The sequence below is a fragment of the Centruroides vittatus genome, unplaced genomic scaffold, assembly GCF_030686945.1.
Source record: "Centruroides vittatus isolate TY-2023 unplaced genomic scaffold, ASM3068694v2 contig_364, whole genome shotgun sequence".
NCBI classification, from domain to species: domain Eukaryota; kingdom Metazoa; phylum Arthropoda; class Arachnida; order Scorpiones; family Buthidae; genus Centruroides; species Centruroides vittatus.
In genome coordinates this window covers 4,019,610-4,047,351 of record NW_027122188.1, presented here as the reverse complement: position 1 = coordinate 4,047,351, position 27,742 = coordinate 4,019,610, and the positions used below count along the sequence as shown (strand labels likewise).

The window sequence follows — 27,742 nt, the reverse complement described above, 5'->3', positions numbered from 1 at the left end:
TTATAAAGTAGAAGAAAGAAAGAAAGAAACAATATAATATGTAAATTGATTGTGTTGACCATGACAAGCTCGAATGACTCTATAAAAGAATTATTTCCGTTTTTATTGCATAATATTTACAAGCAAGAGACGATTTTATTATTATTTAGTTCACTCCGAATCTGATTAAGTTCGAGAATTTAACAACTTTATTTTCTTTTCTGCATAAATATACTTTTTTTTAAAAAATCGTATAACGCTTAGATAATTCAATTCTATGCTTAAAAATGAACGATTTTCTGAGAGATTGAAGATACTTATCTAGATGTTAGTAATTATAAGAAAGTTTAAATGAAGCAATTACTGTTAAAGTGTTATTTACCGCCGTTTTAATTTAAGTAATAGAGTAGAATGAAAGTACTTTATTCTAGTTTGGAACATAATACAATTAATATAAAGCGTCTAATTGTTATAATGTTTCTATTAATCTATCCAACGACGTTATAATTCCAGGAAATTAGCCTGGTGTAATTATTTCCTAAATGCGTGAAGAGTTCTATAATCTAGATGTATGAATTTTACAAGGAAATTTTACTTGCTAAACATTATTTTTATTTTTATTTATATTCACGGTAATAAACGGTGAATTCTTAATTAAGGAATATATATATATATATATATACATAAAGCTTTATGGAACCGCAAGCATTATAAAAATTTCAGTAGATCTAAGCAAATATACGCCATAAATAATATTTTCGAAATTGAAATAAGTGATGGCATCATCTTTTGTTTGGTCAAAACTTTTCGAGTAGCAAGCGCATACTCTCAGATAATTGAATTTCACTAGAGTCCATAGCGTTGCTATATCCAATCTAGTCTTACAAAAATGATCACAACTCTTTTTCTTAAACATTGCATCAGGTTTTCAAACTAGATGGATGGTCAGTTAGCAGACCTTACAGATATCCACGTCTATATCTCCCGCTTTATCCACTGTGACAGGTATGATAAATGTATGAGAAGATTGTCATCCATCTGAATCATTTCCCTGCTCACTGCAGTGATGGCACTCAATAGAATAGCTTGGATACACGGTAAATATAATGTCTGTTGTACTATCACCTGGATGAGTTATATATAACCGAACAAAAACCGCATCATATGTTCAAATATAGATTGGGAAATGTGATGGAGAACTTTTTGATCCATTTACGATAGGGACTATTTAATTTCGTTTAGTGATTCTTAAATATCTGCTCTAGAACTTTCAATAAGTATTGAAAGCTTATTCCGAAAAGATAAACTGTACTTATCTTACTATATCGATGAATTTTTAATACTTTTTATTCACAGAAATTTTTTGCCTATGTAAATTTTTATGTAAAAAATTGTAAAATTATAAATTATACATGAAATATTTCTCTGATTTTAATTTTTACTCAATAATGTACTTGAACATTTTACGTTTTAAACAGTTTGTATATGGTAGAAAGCAATAAGTACAAAAAATGTATAAAATTCTTTTTTTAAGAATTAAAAACACTAAAATAATCTAAAGAAAAAAGTTTCAAAACCACGATCCCTTCATTTTTAAATAAAAATTTAATTATAATCTTTAAAAAATGTTTATAAAAATATTTAAAATATGTCTCATATAAATTATTTTCAGCTAAAATTATTTTTTAAAAATTTTAATTAAGTCGACACTGTTTGCAAAAGATAGTTTAAAAGCCTCAATAAATAATAAGCCTTTTGTGATTTAAAAGACAAATGTTTAAAATAAAAATATTCATTAACTAAATTTTCTTTTTTCAACCTTTATCTTATTTACTACAACGTAATAATTAATTAATGGACATTTAAACTAACATTTATTTAATCTTTATGACCAAAAATTAACCTTAAATTCTAAAAATAATTTACGATACTGATTTAGTTGATCAAATTTATAATTAATAGATTTTATTTAAGATAAAAAATATTTTTTATTATGTTTAAAAATATATTTTATGTGACAAAAATATAATTACAAACTTACTTTCCTGGAACGAATTTCTGTTGCATAGAGAGATTGTAAAAATTGTGTTTCTCCATCTAATTTTATACCCTTTTGTAGAATTTTCAATCGGCCCATTCCATCCTTGTAACACATAAATTTGTATAAATATAAACACAAATTTTATTTATATCTAATTACACAATATTCAAAAATATTTAATATTATAACAATTTCGTATTTTTAGAAAAATAAAATTTAAAAAAAAATGAATTTTCAATAGAACTTATTTTCTGTAAGATTTAAATACCTATTTCTTTACTATAAAAATTTAAATAAGAATTTAATTAAATTCTACTTTATGGGCTAGAAAATTCTAGAAATTATTAATATAAATTTCTAAAATATTTCAGCCTATCAAATAAATTTAAATTTTTAGTAAGACTAATTTTATTATAGAAAAATAAAATAAAATAAAATAAAATTGATTTTTCTTTTGTAGAAGGGTATAATTTTTCCTTCTCTTTTCTACAATTGTATTTTACTCGGCTATTTACTTTCAGCATTAATCACGCAATTTAGCAACCATCAGATTTATCTCTGCAAATTTTCTATATCGAGTGATGTCTTTCTTTAGAAGATTAGATTTTTCTCAACCATTTCTAACGGAATTTTTCTTTAATTATATGAAAGCCATAGTTATTAAATTTACTAGGACATTCAAATTTTAAAAATAGCTATACGTAATAATCGCATTTGTACAAAAATTATACGATAAAAAGACCTTTTATCAGATATCTTATAGTAATAATCAGATATGTTTATTTAAATTTTTAAAAGGCTGATTTCGATAGTCAATCTCTAAGGGTTTATAAGTAGAATTTCATTTTTTTTTTAATGATGAACGTCAAGTAAAATTCATAAATTTACGAGAATTTATTAAATATATTTACAAATTTTATATCTTTATAAGAAATTTTATTATATATAACAATAAAATAAAAAAAATTCAATAAAAATATCTCGTTATATTATTTTCAAAGCTGAAATGAAACAAAGAGATCTGACAATCTAATAATACAAATTTGAAGCATCGTTGAGTATTGAAGAGATTATATATTAAATAATCAATATTTAATAAGCAATAAGTTTATAAACAAAGCAGAAAATATGTTTTTGACTTGTATTTGGGTTTACTACGATTTTGTAAATTCCAGCTTAGGCCTATAGCACACACATATATACTACTGTAGGTTTAGATATTTTTTTCTATAGAAAAAAAAAAACGAATTCGAACCAATAAACTATCTTCTAGCAACAGAGTTGAATTTTTCAAAAAATCTGGAATAGTGCCATATAAAAAATAGGAATTTATTTTCAATATTTTTTCTAGTTGAAACTTTTTTTTTGTTAAGCAGGATGGCCTATATCAAAATTGTATATTATATATTTTTTAACGTTAAAATATTAATATAAATTCATCAATTATGAATCTTGTTAAACATTTAGAAAGAATAAATAAAAATAAAAACACGTTGTCACTACTAAATTAGATGAATAGCAGCACTAAATGAATGTAAGACATGAAATTAATTCAATCTCTGTTCGGTAAGTCCTCTTAAAATATCAATGGCATCATCATTTATTTAAAAAAATTAATGATGATATCATTAAGCACTGGTATTTAGCACGAATTTTCTTAATGAATACAAGAAATATAAAAACATGTTTAAAGCATTTAAAATCAAAGACTATTGTTTATAAAATTAGTTAATTAATAAATTATAAGTATATTTTTTATAAATTAAAAAAAAATATATATATATAGTATTTTGTTTATAATTTTGTACAGAATTTAATAAAATTGCTGAATTTGTTAACTGTTCTTTGCTTTCCATTCTTTAAAATTTTTGTGATTTTTGATTTTAGAAAAGTTAAAAAGTAAATAAAGTTTTTTCATCAAAAACAAATAACACTTAAATTAAATAAAAATTTTTAAGGAAACTCTTTCTGTAAAACCATTTGATTATAGTTAACGTTCTGTTTCTCATATTCTTATTTATTCAACGGTCTTTTCTGATCAGATAAGATTCTTAAAGGATTATTATTTTCCCGTTTTATTCAAAAACAGAATATTGCCAATACCATTAGCGATTCCATTAAAGTCAATGGATAATGCTAAATTTTAGAAACAACTCTCATAGGTCTACCTTATGCATTTAGCTGAAGGAACAATTTCTGCAGTATTGTACAGTATTAGTTGATGCGCTTTTAGTGAAAACATATTTCTATATTTTCCTTTGTTTATTTATTTTTGTTGAACACAAAGTTGCAAGCAAAGGTATACTAAAAGCAAGAAGAAAATATAACAAAGGATGATATTTATTTAGAAATAAATATAAGCATTTTATAGCATTAAAATAATAATAAAATATAACTACCTCGTGTATGTTATTGGATTTTACTAAAATTAATTAAGTCTACGTCATTAAAATTACAAAAATAAATATATATATATTATAATGTACGAATTTAATTTCTATTTTAGCGTGTGGCTTAATGATATAGAAGAATGGTGTGAAGCTGAATTACAATAACTAAGTCATCTACAAAGATATATGTAGAGATGAATTATAAAGAAGGAATGAACACCAACGGGTGTTAAGCCCAAGATAATAATGATACATTAATTTTGTATATTTTCGAAATTAAATTTGATCATTTTCAGTCGTTTTCATCTTATTCTCTAAATAAATAAGAATTAATTCATTTTTGTGTACCGTGTAAACAGGATAATTCCTTGAATTATAGATAATTATATACTCTAAAATTTAAGATAATTATTCTATACTGCAGAAAATATGATTAACTTCTAATGAAGAATATACTTTGTTAAATATAATTTGTTAATGAATAGGAAATATATTTGCAAATGACATTAGGCTATCAATTTATAATAAATCACTTAAGCTACATATTTTATTTTTGTTTTAAAATAACTGTATTAATGTATATTTACTTTCATTCAATTGATTCTCCGGAATAAAGATTTATAACCTGTATCTATGATTCATTTCCTTATAATATTTTATATCTCACCAGCGATTCGATAAAATTTCATTAACTGAACAAATGTTAATGTTAATTTCTTCTCATTTATTAAAGATAACAGAATGTGAGCTGTGAATTTTAATGACAAAAATCTTTATGAAATATTTAATAAATCAATACTATCGAATAATTTATAGTGATTTCTTTTTCTATTTAACTTTATTTTCTTGTAAAAAAAAAATGTTGAATGCACTTCCAATTATCATGTTTATATTATTAAAATTTTAGAAAGAGTGAAAAAATAAAGAAAGATAAATAAAAATAGTCGATTTTATTATAATTGCAATATCCTCTTTTTAAGAAGTTTCAAGATATTCATGTAAAAATATGTAGCAAATGAAAAACACACGAAGATAATTAATTGATTGTTATTCATTCGCTGTTCTAATTAACCTGACGACACCTGCGTGGGAAATATTCGAAGGTGCATTTGGGCATGCTCGGACGAGATAAATGACTTTACAGAGAAACTGTCGATACGATGAACGTCTCCAGGACACAATGGATGTTAAAACTAGAAGACGTATCATTAATTTTCTCGGTAGGCGATCGAAGCATCCAGCAGCAGCTATGTGTGAAACCTCAGCTTCTAGCCTTTGCATGTACTAGGATGGCTTAGCAGATTATAGCGAGGTTATCAACAAAAAGTTAAAGCAAAAATGTGTTGTCTGCGTGAATAACTTTATAATGTGCTTAATAGGAAAATTTATCGAAATACACCCAAAATGAGCTTAATGGAATTTTATTGTGAAAAAATTATGTAAAAGATTTAATAATTTGTAAATACAATGTTAAATTTTATATGTCGACGTATCTTTTAAAATAAACTTGAAATTATCGATATCGTATCTGTTTGGAGTTCTTTTTTGTTATTTTGTAGTTTTGAAATGATAATATTGATTGAAAGAAAATTATTATTATACTCACAGTAGAAAAATCCATGACTCTAACAATCCAAACAGTTAAGGCTACATTGATAATAACCATGGCCATCAATAGAACAACCAACAGGTAAAGACAACGTTTCCTCCAACCGTAAATACCAATTTTATGTACACATTGACCAGAATAAAGGACATAATGTAAATTGGTACCCTCGGTGGCACCGGGAGGGGCTGTGCCAATCCAGTCTTGAGAAGCGGGTGTGGTTGCTGTCGATGCTGCTCCCGTACCCATAACTGTAAGAAAATGTCAAACATTAAATATACAGTACTATACTTAATTTAAAAAAAAAATTTTTTAAGTTTAAAGATTAAATTCTCTACAGTAAATTTAAAAACAGCTTTTAATATTAATTATTTTCAAAAAATAAATCTAATTTACAAAATAATAATATAAGAAACAAACTTCAACTTTTAAAAAAAATATTAATGTTTAATTATTCGAATACTGTATTTTGTTCTGATACATTTACCATTAAAATATTCAAATTATTTTATTTAATTTCAAATTTAAAGTATATTAAATAAAGAATTTTTTCTAAATAAAATTTTACGGAATTTTAAGTACGCAGAGAATAATTTTAAACTGAAAATTTATCTAATCAAGTTATTTCTTTGTCAATGTAAAAATAACAAATTCTTTGTACAACTAAAATATAAAAAATAATAATATATTTCTCCGATTCTACTCCGATAATCTCAATTTTTCAAACTATAAAGTAAATATACAATGGAAAAATACTGAGATTTAAAGAGATGTTAAGTAGCAAACCAATAAATCTCCATTATAGATTATGGCATATATTATTTTAATGACATTTATTATAAATGTTCTGTTATCAACGTGCTAAATGAATGAGCATTGTAGAAACTGTAGTGAAGAAAAATACTTTCTGACTAAAAAAAATTACGATTTAGAAGAGATTTGTAAAGATTTGTTACTGTTTTTAATCTAAGACAAAGAAATATAAACGTTTATAATAAAAAAAAATTACTATATAATGTTTATTTTATTCAAATTAAAAGTTTTAAATCAAAAACAAAAGTGAATAAATATATTGACATGGATACAATTCAGAAAATTCATCAAAAAATATTGAATAATTTCAATGCAAATTAATCAAATTTTAATCTAAAGTATTGTATTTCATTTAAAATTTAGTTTTCTACTTAACTAATTAAGTATAGTTAAATTAAATCGATGTTTGTATAACAGATGACTCTCTCTGTAATTTTGGCTAAGAACAATATGAAGATATATTATTATTAATAAAGTAATGACGTCTTGATCCTATACAGGGATGTTGCTGATTAATCTATTTATAGATTTCAACAGATATTGTCTTAGAGGAAAGCCGAGATATCCGGAAGTAAATTTGTTAATACGGTTCTCTAAATAGTAATTAATTAATTACATTTAAGAACACTCCTTCCTTCATCGTAAATTTAATTTTAACGTACTATAAATAGTTTCTTAAAATTTTCGAATAAAACGTTGTTAGAATTATTTATGAATTATGATATATATTATTAGCTTGTGTTATTTAAATAACCTTAAACTACACATATATATATATATATATATATATAATATATATATATTTTATTTAGGATAATATTATTTTGTAAGCAAACAAAATATAATTTATAACGCCATTGATTCTACTGTATTCATAGCTGAAAAATAACTTTGATCAAAATTCTGTTTTACGATATCTATGTTCGGATTTTGTTTTAGAATACAAAATAAATCACATGATATATGATACTGTTATCAGAGATAACGGTAATGAATGATATTTTATGTTGCGGATAAAATTTTTACAGTATATTTATTATTTTATATTGTAGAATAACAAAGAAACTTTTTAAATTGTCTTGCTCTTCTTGCTCCTCTAATATTAATTATCGATCGGAGTTTCTTGATACAATCATGATTATTTATATTCGAAATAAGAAATTTTTCAGAATATTTTTAACAATTATTTGAAAAATTATATATTAATTTCCACCGTATTGTGCGCCTTTAATTATACAATAGTTTCAATTTTATTTATTAAATTAAACTTAATTTTCTATTCCAAAAGAAATAAAATCGAATAATGTTATTATACTACCATATGAAAAATGTCCAATGTTTTATTCTACATTTTAACTGATCTAGCTTAAGTCAAACTATTTTAACTTAACACATTATTCATCCTACATTAATAGGAATACAGACATAAACGAAAGAATTTATTTTTAGACGTAATAATATACTCTACAATATTACTGTCCTTTAAAGAGATAAATAAAAATTTCTTCAGAATTCCTTATTTTCTGACATTAAAATATTTTGAGAAAAGTTTACGAGTGCATTTAAATATTGTGCACATTGTTTCATTCATTTTATAAAATTGTTGGGAGTTTCCTAAAGCCCATTTCTCGAATTGTTTTAAATATACAGTAAATTTACGTTCTTTTTAACAATAGTTTTTTCATTTCGATGCATTAGATAAATATTTTTTAAACGAAAAAAAAAATCTTTTTAACGTTGGAAAATGTGACTGTCCCTCATATTTAAAAATTGATTTCAACCTACTTACTCACAATAGTGAAATTTTTCTTACGAATTTTTTTATTCGAATCGATCAGACAAGGAGCTAGAAGATGAAAGATCAACTTTTTGAGAGAAATTCAAATAAAGTGGAAAATATCGCTAAATCCTTCCAATAGTAAATGCCAATTGATAACACTGGATAGTCGAAAATAGAACTTTTGTTGCGATATCTGCAAATATACGTAGCATAGATGGTATTTTTTTTTCTATATATTACTTTCTTCTTTTCTAGATATATTCACTGTATAGAAGATGAAAGCTTTGGATCTATTAGCGTCAATCTTTCATCCGTTTTCGTATAAGAAAAATTTTGTCAACCGAGAGAACCGAAATAAATAAACACAGATAATGAAGAAAATTATGAAAATATTCTGAAACTTGTTAGTATAAAACGAGAGAAAATATTTATTTAAAATTTGAATTAAATATTGTAAAATAGGTTAAAAAAAATCTTAAGTAACAATTAAAAATTCTTAATTTAGCGATTATAAATAAATACAAAGCATGAAATATCCTACTTTTAAACCGTATTTTTTGTATTGCATGATGTTTATTTTTCTTATATATTTCCTTCTCTATCCTAAAATTAATGATTTTTAATATATTAATTATAAACTTATTTTATTTAATAACTTATATATTTAATTAGAAGCCATTTAATATTTCAATTTTTTCCAAAGTAGCACTATTGCATTGCACAAAGATCTGCTAAAACGAAGCATAGCATTTTAGGAATTCTTTATTGAAAAAATGGAGTCTTTATAGTATAAAGTAAGTTTTTGATAATATTACATCTTATTTATCCTGAACGAATAGATAGAATGTAGCTTTAATAATATTATTTAATCAGAATGCATTTCATACAGTCCACTTCAATCTGTAGAGGTCGAAATGAATTTTCATCGAATAAAGTTATTAAAGCCTGTGTTTACCGATTCTTTAATGATAAATAGAATGCAATAGAATCAAAAATGATACTTTAAATATATTGAGATTGACATTCTCCGTAATATCAATTTATGTAGTTTTCTAAAAATTAAAGAAAAATTTGAATAACACTTATATATTCCGAATTTTATAATGATAAATCATAGCAAATGCCTTAAATTCATTTAATTTAAGCTTCTACTAATATTAAATATTTATCTCTTGAAAATTTTAAAGACCAATCGATATCTTGTTTATTATCAAAAAGGTAAATATGTAATTTTTGAACTTCAAAGTTTTAATTAAAATTTTCTTTTCATGTAATTTTAATACATAATTTTAATTAATATTGAAAGATTTTAATAATTTTTATTGTAGGAAATTTTTCGATGATCATGACTTTTCAAAAGAGAAAAATATTTATATATTAAAGAAGAAATAACACGTTATATTTACGGTTTGAGCGATTAATTTTAAGAGATTTTCACGATTAATTGGGTCTATTGGCAGATAGAACATGAATTAAGATCGTGTAAATGCAAAGAAATTCTCGTGTTATTTTATTTTATATTCTGTTCTTAAATTTCGATATGTTTTAGCATTTTTACGTGGTAATTTATATGACTTTCCATATTAATTTAATAAAATATACACAATAATTTTATAATTATTAACAACAGATTTTAAGATAGAGTACTGCATTATTCGGTTTCTCTGACTCTAACTTGAAATTTGTTGTTAATAACTAAGAAATTATTACAATAATATACAAAGAAATACTTTATCGATAAATTCTACAGTTGAGTCACCTGTATCAAAAAAAAAAAAAAAAAAAAAAAAAAAATTCGAGCAAATAATTTGTCCTATCGCGCTTAGATTCTATATGAGGTCTCCATTCAGTGATATATGTTTTTTGAGCGTGCTCATCATTCAATGATTCTTCGATCCTTTGAACAAAGATGGATTACAGTTTGGACAACTGCTGTAACTTTTATAATAATCTAATTTTGGATAAGTGTAGGAAGAAATACTTTAAAAATAAAAATATAAAATGAAGTGTGAGAAATTTTTTAAAAAGAAAATTGCACAAAAAAATGTAATTTTCTTGTTATAATATTAGAATTTACTTTTAAAATATGTCATTGCAGTTTTATTACATTCTAAACATTACTACTAGTTTCATATTAAATAATAATTAATTTTACTTTACGCTAAGAACTCCAATTAATTATAATTAATACTTTAATTTACAATAAACGAAATATACAAAGAAACATAATTTAATTTTTGAACTTCTCGCATAAATTGTTACGTTTTACAATTTTACTTCTAGTTCAATGTCGAAATCATATAAAATTATTCATGAATAAATTATATCAAAAGTTTTCAGTTAAGCTATTCATTTAGAATGGCTTTATATAAAACTTAACTTGATTTTTCACAAAAATTGCATATTTAGTGATTATGAGATTGCTATCTAGATAAATGGGTTATGTTATGTAACCAAGCTACATTTATTAAAATAAGTGTTTAACTAATGATCTGTGCCAAATTTACTTCAGATATTTTTTTAAAATTTTCATATTTTTATATTGAATTTCTTAAAGTAATCTTATTATTATTATTATTTTTGAGGCAGTTAAACTATAATTGGTAATAGATTTAAAAAATTTTTTTCTGAATAAAAATACTCAAAAACAACATCATATTACAAAGGTCATTTTTAATAATAAAAATCTAATCATGTTTCGAATGTTAAAACAAAGTTAATTTTTGGGCTGCAATTTGAAAAAATTGTAGATGTATAAATTTCCACTGTCGTCCGTCCGTCTGTCTGTGTTTTTTTAATCTTGAGAAAGCAGTATAGAACAGATGAAAGACGAGACCAAATATGGAAATATTAGATGCCGGAGGCCCCGATTAACCATATAAGAACTTCTGATGCAAAATAGAGGTAATGTTATTTCAACTGAAAAAGTTTTCCCTGAAAGATGTTAGATAGACTAACATGACTATTGTTAAAGGAAAAGTATGATGTACAGGGGCGAGCAACTACTAATTTGAGGTGGAGAGCATATATTTTTTAATTAAATAAATTAAAAATATGATTAAAAATTGCAGCCCGGCAATGTGGCGATGTCACAATAAGTAAGTGCTCGTATTATTTAGAAAACAATTTTTACTGAATGTGTAGAAAATAAATCCATAAAGTACTAGATATAATAAACAAATCTATTATTTTCATGTATTCATTTAAATGACAATTAAGCAAATTTTCAGGTAAAAATCCCCATAATGAATATTCGTTTAATGATAAAAATAGAAAAATTTTCCAATAATAGGATATTTAGTTAATAAAGTCAATGCATTTATCCCTATAGTACAGTAGAATTAAGTACTAATATTCTCACGAAATAGATCAATCACGAATAGAGATAAAGCAGGGAGATTGATTGACTTTCATTCTATATTTGTTATATCTTACTTTCATCCAAATCCATTCTCGGAACCAAAATATTGTGATTGGATTGCCTTCGTGCTGAGAAGATAAAAGGAAGAGAGAAAAACAATTTCTCAGTCGAATTTTTATAGGCTCCGATGTTATTTAGGCTACATTTAATATAGAAAATCTGGAAAACTTACTACCCCAATGGAAACAATAAATAAACAGCTTTCTGATATATGAATTCAAAGCGAATGAATAATGATAGTGGCCATAGTATTTGGATTGGGAATCTAGAAGGCAGAGATGAATGATTCTGTTGGAAGATCTCAGATATCTCAGGCAAATTGCATAACTCAATATGCGTAATCGCTCTTTCTGTATAGTATCTTTCTTGTTTTCTACATTTAGAAGAAGGCGGGTAGAAGCGAGGAGAATCTGGCGGTTTGACTAAAGATAGATGGAAAAATAGAGCGATAGGCATTATTGAAAACTTTTCAAGATATTTACCTGCTTGCCTCTACTCTATCTGCTTGATATAAAGATATATAATGTCATGCGGTGGATGATATTGATTTTTTCAACCTCTCTATTGACTATCTCGTTGTTTAGAAGGACGTTGTTAAGTATTGTAGAAATAGTTCATACTTCTAGCATGGAATGAGAAGTAACATTGAATTTGCGGCTCTCTAGAAAACTTTTTGCTTCAATATATCAAATCTATAGAACTTAAAAGATGGAGGGGGAATTATATATAGAACTATCTGGCTTTGTATAAATTTCTTTGAAAGATTTTTTTTAATTTCGCGGAAAGTACTAAACAAATGCAATTCCATTACTTGGCTGAATCGATATATTAAAGAGTAGTAGAGCAATAACAATGCAGACTTTTGAAGGATTTACAACTGCATTTAATTAATTCCATTATATATAGCTGAATAAAAGGATTCCACAACATGCTTTATGTTAATACGCTATAGCTATATTATGGTTTCATTAAAGTAAATTAATTTAATATAAAAGAATTTATGTAATTAAATATCAAAATTTATAAATTTAATTAACATTCAATTGCATTGGTAGCATTTTGGAAAGCGCTTTATCAGTAATGTAGAATAGATATTAGATATCATGTTTCTAGAAGTGATTAACAGTGCATTTTATGAAGGATGGTTGTTACAAAATTATATTTTCTTTATTAGCTTATTTTATAAAATATAATTGTTAAATTAAATTTAATATTAACTTATCAATAAGTATAATAAATAATTTAAAAGTATAAGTTAAATGTTTATAAAACAAAAATTTATAATGCGTGTTATATATTCTTGTCTTTTGTTTAAAACATCCATCTTAACATACAGAAGAAAATAAGATAAAGGTTTTTTTCCCTATTGTTGATGTCACAGTTTATCATGATATATACAGTAAACAAGTTTGATATTTTTGACATATTTTGAATAAAAATTACGACCAGATATATTTAAATAAATCCTTTTTCTAAAAACAGAAACAGTGTAACATATGGGTTTTATACAGTTTACAAAAAAGCTCGTAAAAATAATATTTAAAAAATAATTTTAATTCGAAATGGCGAATACTTGAAATGAAATATCGTTATATTAAAATAGAGGTGGACGATGAATAGTTGTAAGTAGTAAACGTGATGTTGATCTATATATGTTTTGAATGAAAAGTTGATTTATTGTTTCTTCCTATATAAGACGATAAGAATTGTGTACAGTTTCAAATTTTCGTTCCCCTGGTTAAGTACGCACTTTCTATAATGGCATTGGTAAAGTTCAGTTGTCTAGAGGTTATCATTAATCTACCAGCAATTCGATTCTAGAGTGCTTAATTCCAACAAAATCTCAAGGGAAACAAACAGGTGCTATTGAAAGCACAGAATTATACAAAGAGAAAAAAAGAAACGTCAGCCACTTTTTACAGAGTAAGTAAAGTTTAAGTTCAATATGTATAAATATATGCGATTCAATTCTAATTTATTTATGCGGAAGAAATGAAATAAATCTGCATACTTAAGATTTTCATCTAATCGCTCGCTGAGTAATTGTTAGTCAGTGACTGATGATATCTTTTCTAACCTTTCGCAACTTCTATTAAGTTTCAGATGCAACATTTTTTTCCCTTTCTTCCTCGTAAATACAATATTACAGTTGTTATAATGGTTGTAAAATAAAGAATCGAATTCAATTCCATTTATTATGTATTAAAAAATATATTGATCTGATTTATATATATCTATCTTCTTCTTTCAATTGAATGATGTTTTCATGATATATAATCATTAATTTATATTTGTATTTTAATTTAATGATGTCTGAAACAGAATATACATCTAAATCTACTAATAAAAATTTTTTTAAATTGTTAAAATTAATATTTTAAAGCTTAAGGTTATTCTGAATGTTAAAGGAAAATGAAACTTTAAATAAAAATCTTTTTAAATCGTTAATTTTTAAAGAAATGCTATCCTTATAGCGATAATTTTCAACAAGATAGTCTGTCATTTTTCTTAGAAACATTTTTGCTTAAGGCATTGCTTTTAAAATTTACAAAAACAAAAGCATTGATATTGTTTAGGTAATTAGTATGTAAATTAGCGGTATCGACAGATTGAGTTTTAAAATAAAATGATTTAACAAAAAAACTTTAATTTGTTAATTAACTTTTTTAAATTCCCAAACATTAAAAGAAAAAACTTTAGTTGTTTTACAATAAATGTTTTAAGAGACTAAATACAGAAACAAAAAAAACTTCTACTTTAATGAAAATGCAAAGTTGTATTCATGAAATTTTCGCACAGAAACTTTAAAGTTATTCAAAGTTTGATTTGCGATTAAAATTGGATTTACTTAATATACAATTATTATGCATCTTTCCCATAAATGACTTGTAAAGCACGTATATTTATAAACCAGTTTGTGGACAAATATTTTACCTTGTTAATGGATGATCAACTCGATCAGATTAATCACTGTTTTCGCTTAAGACTAATTAAATTAATTTTAAACTTTAAACAAAGTTAAAACAAAAATAAAACGTTTTCACTCATTTTCTAGCATAATAACTAAAATTATTTAATAAAATTCTAACGTAAAAAATGTCTTATATATATATATATATATTTTTATTTATAAATACAGAAATTAAATTTCTAACAAATTTGTAGCATTAATGACCCTTTTTAAAACTATAATCTACTATATTATAAATGAGTCACTCTGTCCCTTTTTTTAAATCCACAAATCGTCTGTGATTTTTTCCAGTAGCCTACAGCATTTATTGCTGATCTCATACATAAGTTATTCTGCTTAAAATTGCATTCGAATTTTATTTACTTTTTTATTTTAATTTTTGACATTGTATGCGTTTTTATTTAGAATAACAAAAATCGTGAATTTTTTAAAATCATTATTTTGATTTAAATTGTAACAATTTGTTAAAATTTGGTCTCAGTAGACCCATTAAAAATTGCCTAACCAAACTTTATATACATATGATATAAAGCAATAATATCTTTAATTGGCAAACTAATAAGTTGCATACTCTGTAAAAATTCGTTTTCACAAAATACTGTAAATATTTGTCTACTTATTTAAAAAGTAATAAATAAATAAATTGGTTTCATTAATATTTTAGAATTGTTTACAGTTTTCAGAGATTTGTTGCTATAAATAGCATGCATACTATTACATTGTGTGTAATGTATATAAATTAAACTTTAAAAAAAAATCTATAAAGTATCAAACACTAACAAGATTTTAACATATAAATAGTAAAATTATTATATTTATGAATAAGGTGTAAAAAATTATTTTTAAAAAGTATTTATATAAAGGAAATTTATAATCTGCTGATAGAAAAATCTTTTCCCTTGATATTAAGTGAGCACTTATTTCTCTAAGCACTGTTGATGAATTGCAGAGCCTAGGCATTTACTAACTGAGAAAAATAAAATGAAAAACGATGTCGAAATCAAATTCTAAACATTTTCCTTCATTAGTGCAACTCTCAAGAGGTTTCGCTACAAATTACCAGGGATTATTGTAAGCAGATCTGCGGATTGCACACGAGATGCACACATTAATGAAGCTAGTAATTCCTGTATCGTTTCAGCTGTAGAAAATTCAGAAGACGAACACGTAATTTGGATTTATTCAATGTTTCTGTTAGACCATTGGTAATTGTCGTGTTGTCTCCTGCAATAAAGCCATAATGATACGGATAACAATAACAAAGTAAGAATTTACTTTTACGGGTCCAGCGATAATCCACTACATCTGATCCAATTAACCATTTCTTTCGTTTTAACGAACACGCCATTAAAATTGATCAAATTCTACTTATTTAATACAATTAATACAAATTATATAATGATAATAATGAATTTCAGACAGATTTTTAACCTCTAATTTTTCATGTTTTTCAATACCATTAAGTAAATTAACATTTTTGTTACGCGCTTTAAAAAAAAAGTATCATTTAATAAGATTTATATATTAAAAATAAGCGGATTATGCATAAAATAAATTATTTTGGTGGCAAAATTAACGCAAAATCGATGAAAAATTTAATTGTAGAAAAGTACTTATTATTTTTAAATTTGAAACGAAATAATTGCGGACAATAGAAAAAGTTTTAAGGAGTGATTAAAAATGCATACATAAAAAATACAATCATTTGTATTGAAAAAAGTTTACGTTAAATCTAAGAAAAACTTGTAATATAGTAAGTTAATGTAATTTAAATTTTCATTATGCTATAGTTTGTAATGAAGGTAAAGGATAAAAAATAAACAAAAAATTAAAAATGAAAGGTTTTTCTAGAGGGAACAGAGCCATTCCATTACTTAAATCTGTTCTCTTGGGATTAGAAAACAACATTTGTACGTAAGACTAAAGAAACAACGATAAGCCGATTTTCTATAGAAGAACTGACCACTGAAGAAAGGAACAGCTATGGGTGTCTGGGTTCTTTTCTGATTTTTTCGTTTCCCAAGAGATTTTGCTACGTGTTGACTCGCCACTTTAAGCTTCCAATCTGTCACTGACTTTTCGATGGATTTTGCGAGTTTCATCTAATGTAAAACTAAAAAGAAAAAAAAATGCTTTTTTTCATCTATTAAATATCTCGATAGATCAATATTGAATATCAGTTTACAAATTATTGGATACTTTTTTTTTTTTCTTTGTGGTTTTAAGCCCTTTACCGCTCAGAAAATTATTGGATACTAATAAATAATTTAGGATAACGCAATTTAATAATTAAACAATATAAATTAGAGTATTTTTAATTGCTTAGGTCATTATTATAATATTTAAACTTTTTATGACTGTTGAGTTTGCTTCATTGTCATAGTACTTATTTAAGATTGTATTAAAAATTATAGTAGCAGAATGAAATATTCAAGTTAAAACTTTATAGTATTATTTATTAAAAAAAAGAAATATATTTTTGAAAAGTCACTTATATTCGAATCTAGCAATAGGAATTTATCATAGTGAAAATTTCTTTATGTCATAATCGAATTATTTAGCGCAGAACGCAAGAAACAGACTTGTTATATTTTATTGTCTTATTGAATTATAAAGTTCGTGTCTAATTTCGGAAGTAGGAGGGTCTCCTTTGTCTGACATTTCCCGATTACTTCCGATATAGGTAATCATTTAATGTCACTCATGACAGGCAACTTCAATTGAAAATGTCATATTTGCAAGCGACAATAATAGTCCTGGAGAGATGGTTTCTGACAGAATTTTTTTAATGACATTCACTTTTCTTATTAAAATACGGAATTTATTAAATTTCGGTCTATTTCCTTCGTTTTGTTTTATATATCACGCATTCCATATTCGAATTATATTAATGCGAGTTATTCATACAGTTCAATTCTTTTTTTTCCTAATTAAAAATGCGAATTTCTCGTTTTTCTTTTCCTTTCGTGATGACTTGTTAACCAGAATTGAAATATAGAAATTTCTTTCATAAAAAAAATCAGTAGATATTCCTTGGGTTTTCATTCTCAGCGAAAATTATACAAAAGACTATCATTCATATAAAATAACATAATTACTTTAGTATCTGTCTTAACGTAAAATCGTAAAATATTAATAAAAGTGGTATTGAGCCTATTCTAAGTTCTCGGAAATATAACGTATAGCATATTATTATTATCTAAAGTTTTATTTCTGGTTGTTTTTTAATTTCAATGTTATTATTTTCCAAAACAGACAAGAGATTTCCACTAATGAACAAATTATATAAAAAACAGCGAAGTTGTTGACAAATAAAATATAAACTTACATTAATAAGATTCCTTCTAATAATATCAAACTTCTAAAATAATACGTCTACAATTTTATTTTAAAATATGAAAATGATTGTTGACTTTAGTTATGAATTATGGAAACAAATTAACATCTTGTAAAGATTATTATTGTAGCAAGTTGTTGAGGAAAAAAATTTTGTTTATAATAATTAAAATAACAGTAATAACATGAAATAAACTTGTTTTTCAAACCATAACATTCTCAATAAGAAGCCACATTTACCTCAAATCTTATGCTTGGAGTATTAAACAAAGGACGGAGGGTATCATTAGATAAAGAATACAAACAACGCTAATCGCATTGTGATTGATTGAAGAGTATCCAAGAAGACCGCCTTTTCTGTTTTCTCGCTAGTTAATCTCAAATTTAATTATTTCTCAGTATCATTAAGGTGTAATTAAGAAGGTACTTAGCGTAGAAAGTGCACGATTCGCCACGAACAACGAGCCATTCTTTTATTGGTTAAAGCTTTATTTTATCGAAGCTGTGGATTTCGATTGCAAGACATTGGAATCCAAAACACCATTAAGCTTATCCTCCATCCACTTTCACTTATCCTGCAACAGGCTCCAATGCCTTGTATCAATCTGTACCCACACTAAATCTACCATGAAAGTCAAACATGTTTTTAAACTAGACAAATATTGACAAATTATAGTTTACATTTCGAAATTGAAAAGTCGTTCTACTACCAAAAAACAAGTTCATTTTATAAATATTTTAAACTATGTAAACTTACATAAGATTTGCCTTAAAGATGAAATTTTGTCACAAATAAAATAAAAGTGTAAATAGATTTTAATGGTTTATATTAAATTTTTCATATCAAAATAATTTCTTACGGGCATAATTTTACTAAAAAATTAGAAAAAAAATTATTTAACCTAATTTTAAGCTTATTCTTGTAATGTTTAGTGCTTATAATTGTTAGAATATATATTTTTCTGCAATTTTAAATAAATATCATACTAGCAAATATATAACAACGAAAATTAATTTAGGCAAGTTTTGTCTACAATTTTGTTCAATCTCTCGTTAATAAATGTCATCAATCTTAATGAAATTGAAAATATATTTTACCAAAACATTAATTTTTGATAAAATATACAATTGTTTGTTCTACGAATTGATTCTATACGTAATAGAAACGGATTATTGATTTACCCTTATAAATTTATAAATTCTTTTTGAACTACGCTATTTTAGAATAATAGATATACAGTAGAGCGTCGAAAAGTGGAACCAATTGGGGACTGAGGTCCTTCCAGTTAATGATTTGTTCCAGTTTCCGACTTTGTACGAAAAAATACATTAACCTGTCCGATGTTCAAATTTTTCTCCGTTGCGTGTCGCTTCGTGTTGAATTTTCGTCGATTTTAAGCCTAACGAAAATTTTTATAATAATCATCGAGGCTATCAAGCGAGGTTTGTACAAAATGCAGAAATAATTTTTAACGATACGTTAAAAATTATTTCTGCATTTTGTACAAACAAAATAAATATATTAAAGAATATAAAAGACATGAAAATTATACTTTAGAAGTAAATTTAGTATCAAAAACATTCGATTCAGCACGACACAGTCCGACTGAAAATCGTTCCACTTTCCGACCATTCCACTTACCGACGTTTCACTTATCGACGCTCTACTGTATTACATTCTAAATACCCTTAAATCAAGATTTAATTCTTAAATTAAATGTTCTCAATTAGGATTAATATCGAGAGAAATATGCTCATGTATGTAAATGAACCTGCACCTATTTAACCCTATTCAAAAAGTTTCAATCAGATTATATAAACAAGCAGTGAATACAAGTGTTTAAACTAAAACAAAAGAAGAAAAAACGAATTGTTAATAATCAATTTTAAGTAAAATAAATATTTTCATTATACGTTTTAATAGAAAATTAAAATTAGAAATTAATATCTTTCATTATCAAATGTTTTTTATTTTTCTATAATCTGTTTATCAACGGAAGATAAAAGAAAAAAAATTATAAATCTAAATTTTAGATAAGGAAATAAAAATATAGATAATAGGATTATAAATTCGATTTAAATTACTAAAAGAGAATAGAAACAAATTTAAACATTGTAAAACTGAAAGAAGTCAATGTTAAAAACTATATTTTTAACATTTCATAGTAATTGATTTTTATGTGAGGTTTCATGTTTTGATTTAGTATTAAAGAAGAAAAAATATATATTAAAATGTTTTAAATTAGCATTTTTCCTTGTTTTATTTTTGGCAGTTTTATGGGACCATGCTCATAGAGCTGCCATAAATTTTTCCATAACTATCATGGATTCGGTCAGGCCCACAATGGAGACGACCGGATGATGACAGACGGGGCGCGACCCATCCGGAATTTATCTACATGAAAAATTTCTGGAACGGCTCGCCCGGATTCGATCCCGAGTCCCCCAGAGAGAAAAGCTGGAGCCTTAGTCGCTTCGGCCATCCGATCTTCTCTAAATTAGAATCTAACTTAGAGCATCTCTAATAAATAAATTATGAATAAAAAAAATTCGGGTCGTAAAGTCAATATTCCGCTCTTATATCATTTTGGTTTAATTAAATTTTAAGTAAAAGAGAATTTCAAGAACTGGTCGGAGAAATAAATTAAATTCTATTCAACAATATTATTATGATTAACGGTTATAATTTTTGATTAAATTTATATTTTAAGATATATTTTTCTTTTTCATAGTGTAAAATCAAACATAACATAAATAGAAACATATTCATTTATAGTTGAAATATAGTAATGCATTAATTAGCAAATAAAATATTAAAATTTTTATGCTGTTTTTTATGCCGGAAAAACTATTTTAATTCCAAATTTCACAATTAAATTCTACAAAGAAATAGTTCTAAATTCTTTCTATATTATTTTACTTACGTAAAATCAAATATTAAACTTTATAAAAATCTAAAGTTTTATTTTCTGTTAGATAATGCTAGAATAAAAGCATTTTTCTTGTTCTAGAAATATTGTTCGAGTATAACTTTTCAAAAAACATTTCAATGCTATTTAAGTAAGTAGTCTAGTCTCATATTTTTATAATATACTTTAAAATTCCTATGTTTCTCCATTTTATTTTCAAAATAAGCTTATAAAAGTCAACTTATTGACTTAAAATCTTATTAAATTATCAAAAATTGTCTTAAAATGAGTTTTATTATAAAAGAAATTTTATTTAAATAAATAAAAATAATTATAAACTTATTTTATAAAATTTTATGTGAAAACACATATATGACTACATCTCTCTTATGACAAAAATAATATTAATCTTCCAGTAATTGTAATTATAATTATTTATTAATTAAACATAAATAATTAAAAAATCATTAATTTTATATTAACATTAGTAAATTTAAAATTAGATTTATATGTACATACTAAAATAATAATTTTTATACAGTTACTATATCATTAAAAATAAATTTCAAATCTAACGAAAGCCACTATTTAAGCAGTAAATTTGCATACAGTTAATTAAGAATTATAGTTGATTATAATTTAAATAAATCAATAAAAAAATAAAGAATAATTAAAATAATTTGTAAAATTAACCTTTTATTTTTCATTTAATATATTTATTAATTAAAAATTAATTTATCTACGAAATAAAAATAATATATGATTGTTAAATTTATAAGTGATTATTTAGCATTTTTTCAATTATTCGCAAGCATACAAATGAAATTATATTATAAAAGTATAGAAATACACGCACGCACACGCACACACACACACACACACACACACACATATATATATATATATATATATATAATTAGAAAGTATTTTAACTTGAATGATTTTAATAAAAATAAGAAAAATGATATAAAACTTGCAATAAAATATTAAAACATTTGATTTAGAAATGTGGTCTATTATCTAAAGTAAAATCAGAGTAAAATTAAATTCGTCTGTATGTCATTAAAGTACATTTATATAATTGCATGATTTAGATAGAATTAATCCGAATTTAATTCCTCGTAGATTTAAATTACGAGTCTTGCTGGAAATATATAAACGTAATTATTATTAATGAAAATTAAAGTATATTCATTTTTATTCTAATCTAATATTTATATAGCAACACCGATAGTGAAAATAAAATATTTTTTTTATTTGTAATAAATTTTTGCACGTAACATATGAAATCAATTGTCTGTCACAAATGACCGTGAGAATAAGATCTACTGTAGACAGTTTTTAAATCAAACAACAAAAACTTAATTACTCAATAATTACCTTAATCAAATCGTTCTTTGTTTTCTTGTTAAATTAATTACTGTTAAATAATTTTATTAGAATTCGTATATTTTTTTATGTTCATAAGTTTTCTTTTGCTCTATTGCATCTCTATTGTTTTTAACTATTTTTTAACTATTAATTCATCATGTTTGATTTGTTATTCAACCAATAAACTAAATTCTTTATACTTGATTTTTTTATTTATTCTTCCCACCCTGTGGGCACTAAGAAAGCGTATTAAATAAATAAATAATGAAATGAAAAACTGCTTTGATCAGTTTCTTGCCAGTATATAAAAATAACAGCCTTATATATTTCTATGTTTATTGATTCTTTGGAAATAAAGAACAACTAACATTAACATGTGCTTAATCTTCTGTGAAATTTTATTTTCTAATTTACAGAAATAAACCGAACAAAATATTTTTCTATTTTTTGTTTTTTTTTTTAACCTACACAATTCTAGCTGTGAAAAGCTTTCATTACAGATTTATAAAGCAGAGAAAACTTGAAATTTTGAAGACCTGTGCATTTGATTTTAATCAAAAACATATTGAACAGAACTACAATTTAGATATTTTTTTTTTTACAATTTTGTAGTTCATTTATAGACTTTTCTTGAAAATGAAAATTTTAAAAATTCAATTCCTAATCACTACGAAACCAAAAAAAAAAAAAAACATTTCGATTTATTTTAAACTTCTTAATTTTCTATCATTGAGTTTCCTATAAGAGGAATACACATTATGATAAATAGAGAATCTAATCTGCATGTGGAAGGCGTTAAGTAGTAATCAAAATAGCAAATTTTTGTTCCATTTAGTCTGGAGAAAAAACCAAGTATAGTTAAGTCATTGAACTTGTAATGTGTAAGAATATAACTTAGTATAATTGAGTTGTTACAGTTCTTTATTTTGTAGTAGTGACTGATTTTAAAAAATTGTTCCTCTTAAAATATTTTTTATAACAATCGTATTAGTACTCGCCTCGCATAACTAAAGAGCAATTCCATATATAACACCAATAAAATAGAAACATTGTTCAAATTCCAATAAAAGTATTTTTATTTTAATACCAAATTAGAAATTCATATTACTATTTATAACTATGTAATAAAAACAATAAAAAAAAACAAATGCCTTTTTTTTATTTTCTTGATATATTTATGAAGTTATAAAACTAAAATTTCATGTGCTAGAAAAATTATTATGTATTACATAAACTAATAAGTTGTCATTCTTGATATTTATTAAAGAGATAGATTCAATAATAATAATAATAATAATAATATCAATTCTAACTTTAAATCACTTTGACGATTTTTAGTATGATATAATATGACTTTTATTTAATTCAGTTATTAATCAAATTGTTAAAAGAATTTAGTGTTTTATATTTTTATAATTTATCATTATTTTATATTTTAAATAATTCATTTTTAATGTTAATTACTAATAGTAAATCAAGTCTTGGATAGCTTATAGTCAGCGTGTTGATATATTGTGCGAAGATGTTTTGATAAATTATTTTCTATTGATTTAAAAATATTTTAAAATATAAACTAAAGGAAAGACGTAAATATTAATATAGACAAAATTTATATTTTTAACTATAAATAAATTATGAAAATTATCTATAACAAATGTGTTTAAATTATGAAAACTAAGCAAAAATACAATAAATATTTTACTATTTTTTTAAATATGATTAAACTGTTTACATATATAATCCATTAGAAATATTTGTTTCAAGTAAATATTATTAATTCTTTAAAAAATTAGCAAGAAAATGAAACGTAAGATATAAAAATTTAGTTAGTTAGATATAAAAATTTAAAAAAAAAGCTATCATCAGACGAAATTTTATATTTAAAAAGAACATTTCTCTAATTTTATACTTTAAGAAGTTTAATACAATCGCTGCACTACTTCATTAAGGTTTTTTAAAACTTTTATCATATTCAGAATGTATAATATTTCGACTTCGTAATTCATAGTAATTTATAAATTGCACGAAAAGAAGTACAAGTAAAAAAGATTAAGTTAGTGAAAAGTGAACATTAAATAATGTCAAGTCCTAATTTTAAAAAAGGAAGATAAAGAAGAAATAAAAATTTTTCTCATAAACCGATACAATATCAAATGATACAATAAAATCGATAAAATAATCTATGGAGAAAACTATCAAATTAAATATTGAATAATTTAAATAATTCTAGTACAGTTTTATTAATTTTATATCGTAATAACAAAGAATAAAATTTTTATTTTGCTTTTCTGTTGCTATCTTCTCAATGCTTCTATGATTATGCGTAAAAATTATTATTTCTAAAATTGATTTTATTCGATAATTAATTATAAATAATTAAATACATTTTTTGAAAAATAGTTTTATCGATTATATAATATTTTATTTTAATTTAAATTAATATTTCCAATAGTTTACAAGAAAAGAATTTAAGTAATGTGACATAGTTTAGATAATATCTGTACTTAGTAATTAGTAATTAAATTTTATCAATTCAATTTAATTAATTTACAATCATATTTAAAATTAGAAAATTTAGAAAGTATTTAAAATTAACATCAGCGGTCTTGTTTTATTTCAAGCAAATCTAGAATAAATGTAGAATTATTTTAACAGTATACAAAAATTTATTTTATTTATGGTGTAATTCAGAATTTAATAAATCTAAAAGAAGTGTCAATGTAATTTTGTGTAATTTAACAATAATAATTGTGAACTGTAGAAAAATAAATTAATTAGAGTGAATTCGTAATCTGTCTCACCTTGAAATCTTTTTATTCTGACTTGTAAAAATAATTTTAAATGATTAATAACAGTTACTTAATTAAAAATTTTATTTTTAATTTAAATTGTAATTGATTCAAGTAAATTTTTTTTTTGTTTTTTAGTAAAGAGTAAATAAATAAGATCTACGTTTCTTATTTTAATCGAATATATTAGAATTATATTAAACGTTTACTGATACTTTTATATACAGGAAATGGTCCACATTTAAAGCACTGTTTAATATTTCCTCACCAGCTGTGAAGCTATCATTCTATTAAAGTATGGAGTATCTAAAGGGAATAATTGTAATAACCACAAAGCATTATTCAATAGAATAGCCGTTAAATGAATATTTAAAGTGTAAAAAAAATTAAAAATTAATTTGTAAAAAATTTCAAAATTTTTAAATAAATATAAATCCAGTTTTCGCGTATTTAAAAATATTTTTTTTAGTCATTCTAATGTTATTTTCTGTATTTATTAATATAATATTCATTATAAAGTATATAATTAAATTTTAAATATTAATTATTTATAAACATTTCTGGAAATATCACATTGACTAAATTCGAATATTAAGTTTTATTTATTCTAATATATTTACTTTTGAAAACAAACTCGCCTATTGAATTTCTGGAAGCGAAAATATTATGTATAAAAACCAACTCACGTAATTCAATGACTACAAAAAGTTTTATTTCCATTCTGAAATATTCTTCAAACATTTGCAAATTAATGCGATGCAAATATTAATCATATTCTGCAGTTCTATTGCTTAGCAATTATTAATTCAAAAATAAATTTGATAACGTTGAACAAATGGACATTCCTATTTTAATGCATGCTTCTTTGTAAATCAAGTTGAGCAATTTATTTAAAAAAAAAGAAAGGTTCTATTTCACACAATTAAAACTATTGTTTTTTTCTGAATTAATTCTATATTGGTGGTATAAAAAAATTATTTTCGAAAACTTTATTAACATTTTAATTTAAATGTTTAATAAATAAAAAGCAATCGTATCGAAATCACATAGAAACTAAAAATGTTTTGCATTAATATATATTTTTTTCTTAAATTCACTCGAAATTTGCATCAATTAAATTGTTTGACAGTTGTTTAAGATGTCTATAACATTTTATATATTTAAAATATTTTTAAAATAATAAACATCACTTTTTTCCTTAAGTTAAATCGCATATAACAATTATACAGATTTAGTTTAATTTAAATAAATTTATGTTATTTGATTATAGTTAAACTAATTTAACAATATTTTTCTTAAATATCGTATTACGATTCAAATTATTCTTCTGTTACATTTCTCGAAATTTAGAAAATTGTTGTTTTATATTGTAATTAAATACAATTTCAACTTTAAAAAACAAATAGAACGTGACGTAAGTTTTGATCTTAATTAGTACTAAAATATATAAAAAGCTTAATAATGATTAATGTTTAAAACTTCTTATTCAACTTATATAAAAAATTGTAAAACTATTTTAAATGTTCGAAATGATTTTTCATCTTTCTAAAAGTATATTTATATTAATTAATCATAATTTGTTCTTTTAAAATTGTATATATATATAAAAAAAATAATATATAAAAATTTATAACTTCCAAGAAATATTTTTTCATAAAATTATGATTTATAGAAATAAATTTCTAATATTTGACGTGGTAATTTGCTTTTGATTTATGCAGATTTTAGTTAAAAACTTTTCATCTTTTTTTTTAATAAAAATTTATCTTGTGTTTGGCAAACTCTAGTAAAATATAATAGAAAATTCAAATGTTTTTAAAATAACATAAATTACAAATAGATTTATTAAATTTTTAGAGTAATGTAAACAATCTTTTTGCAAACTGTCAAATATCGATAATCATTTTATATACAATCTATGATTTGCATAGCAATAAAATAAAATATCAAAAAATCCTGTTTTATATCCAAAAGGATTGTATATCATTCTTTTTTTTAAATAAAAAATTCGAAATAGGTATATGTATTCCTATGCGGAAAATCTGTAAATAAATAGAAATATTGTAGCCTAACAATCTGGACGAGATTTTTGAGTGTTATATATAAGATATATAGAAGAAAACTGAAGATTTGTACATCTACATAAATATGTGCATATATTTCTATACGTTGATAACACTCGATTCTAGGATAGACAGCAAACATTGTCTCATTCATGAAAGATGAAGCGAATTCCTCACACGTTCCTATTTCTAAATCTCGTTTTATTCATTCATATCTATACATTCATCTCTTATTTGAAGTTATCTTCAAAAATATGCCCTATTTATCCGTTC

General features: G+C 23.7%; 1 protein-coding gene across 4 annotated transcripts in view; it reads right to left on the bottom strand.

Annotated features, from left to right (window-relative positions):
* LOC136975124 (delta-sarcoglycan-like) overlaps nt 1-27,742 on the bottom strand; it is a 98,828-nt gene that overhangs the window by 9,302 nt on the left and 61,784 nt on the right. For all 4 annotated transcript variants that reach the window (XM_067270143.1, XM_067270142.1, XM_067270140.1 and 1 more), the window contains 2 exons: nt 6,017-6,267; nt 2,021-2,122 (listed from right to left, as the gene is read on the bottom strand). In XM_067270143.1, coding sequence (XP_067126244.1) covers nt 2,021-2,122; nt 6,017-6,265 — 351 coding nt within the window. In that variant the 5' untranslated portion in view covers nt 6,266-6,267. The remainder of the gene's footprint in view (nt 1-2,020; nt 2,123-6,016; nt 6,268-27,742) is intronic.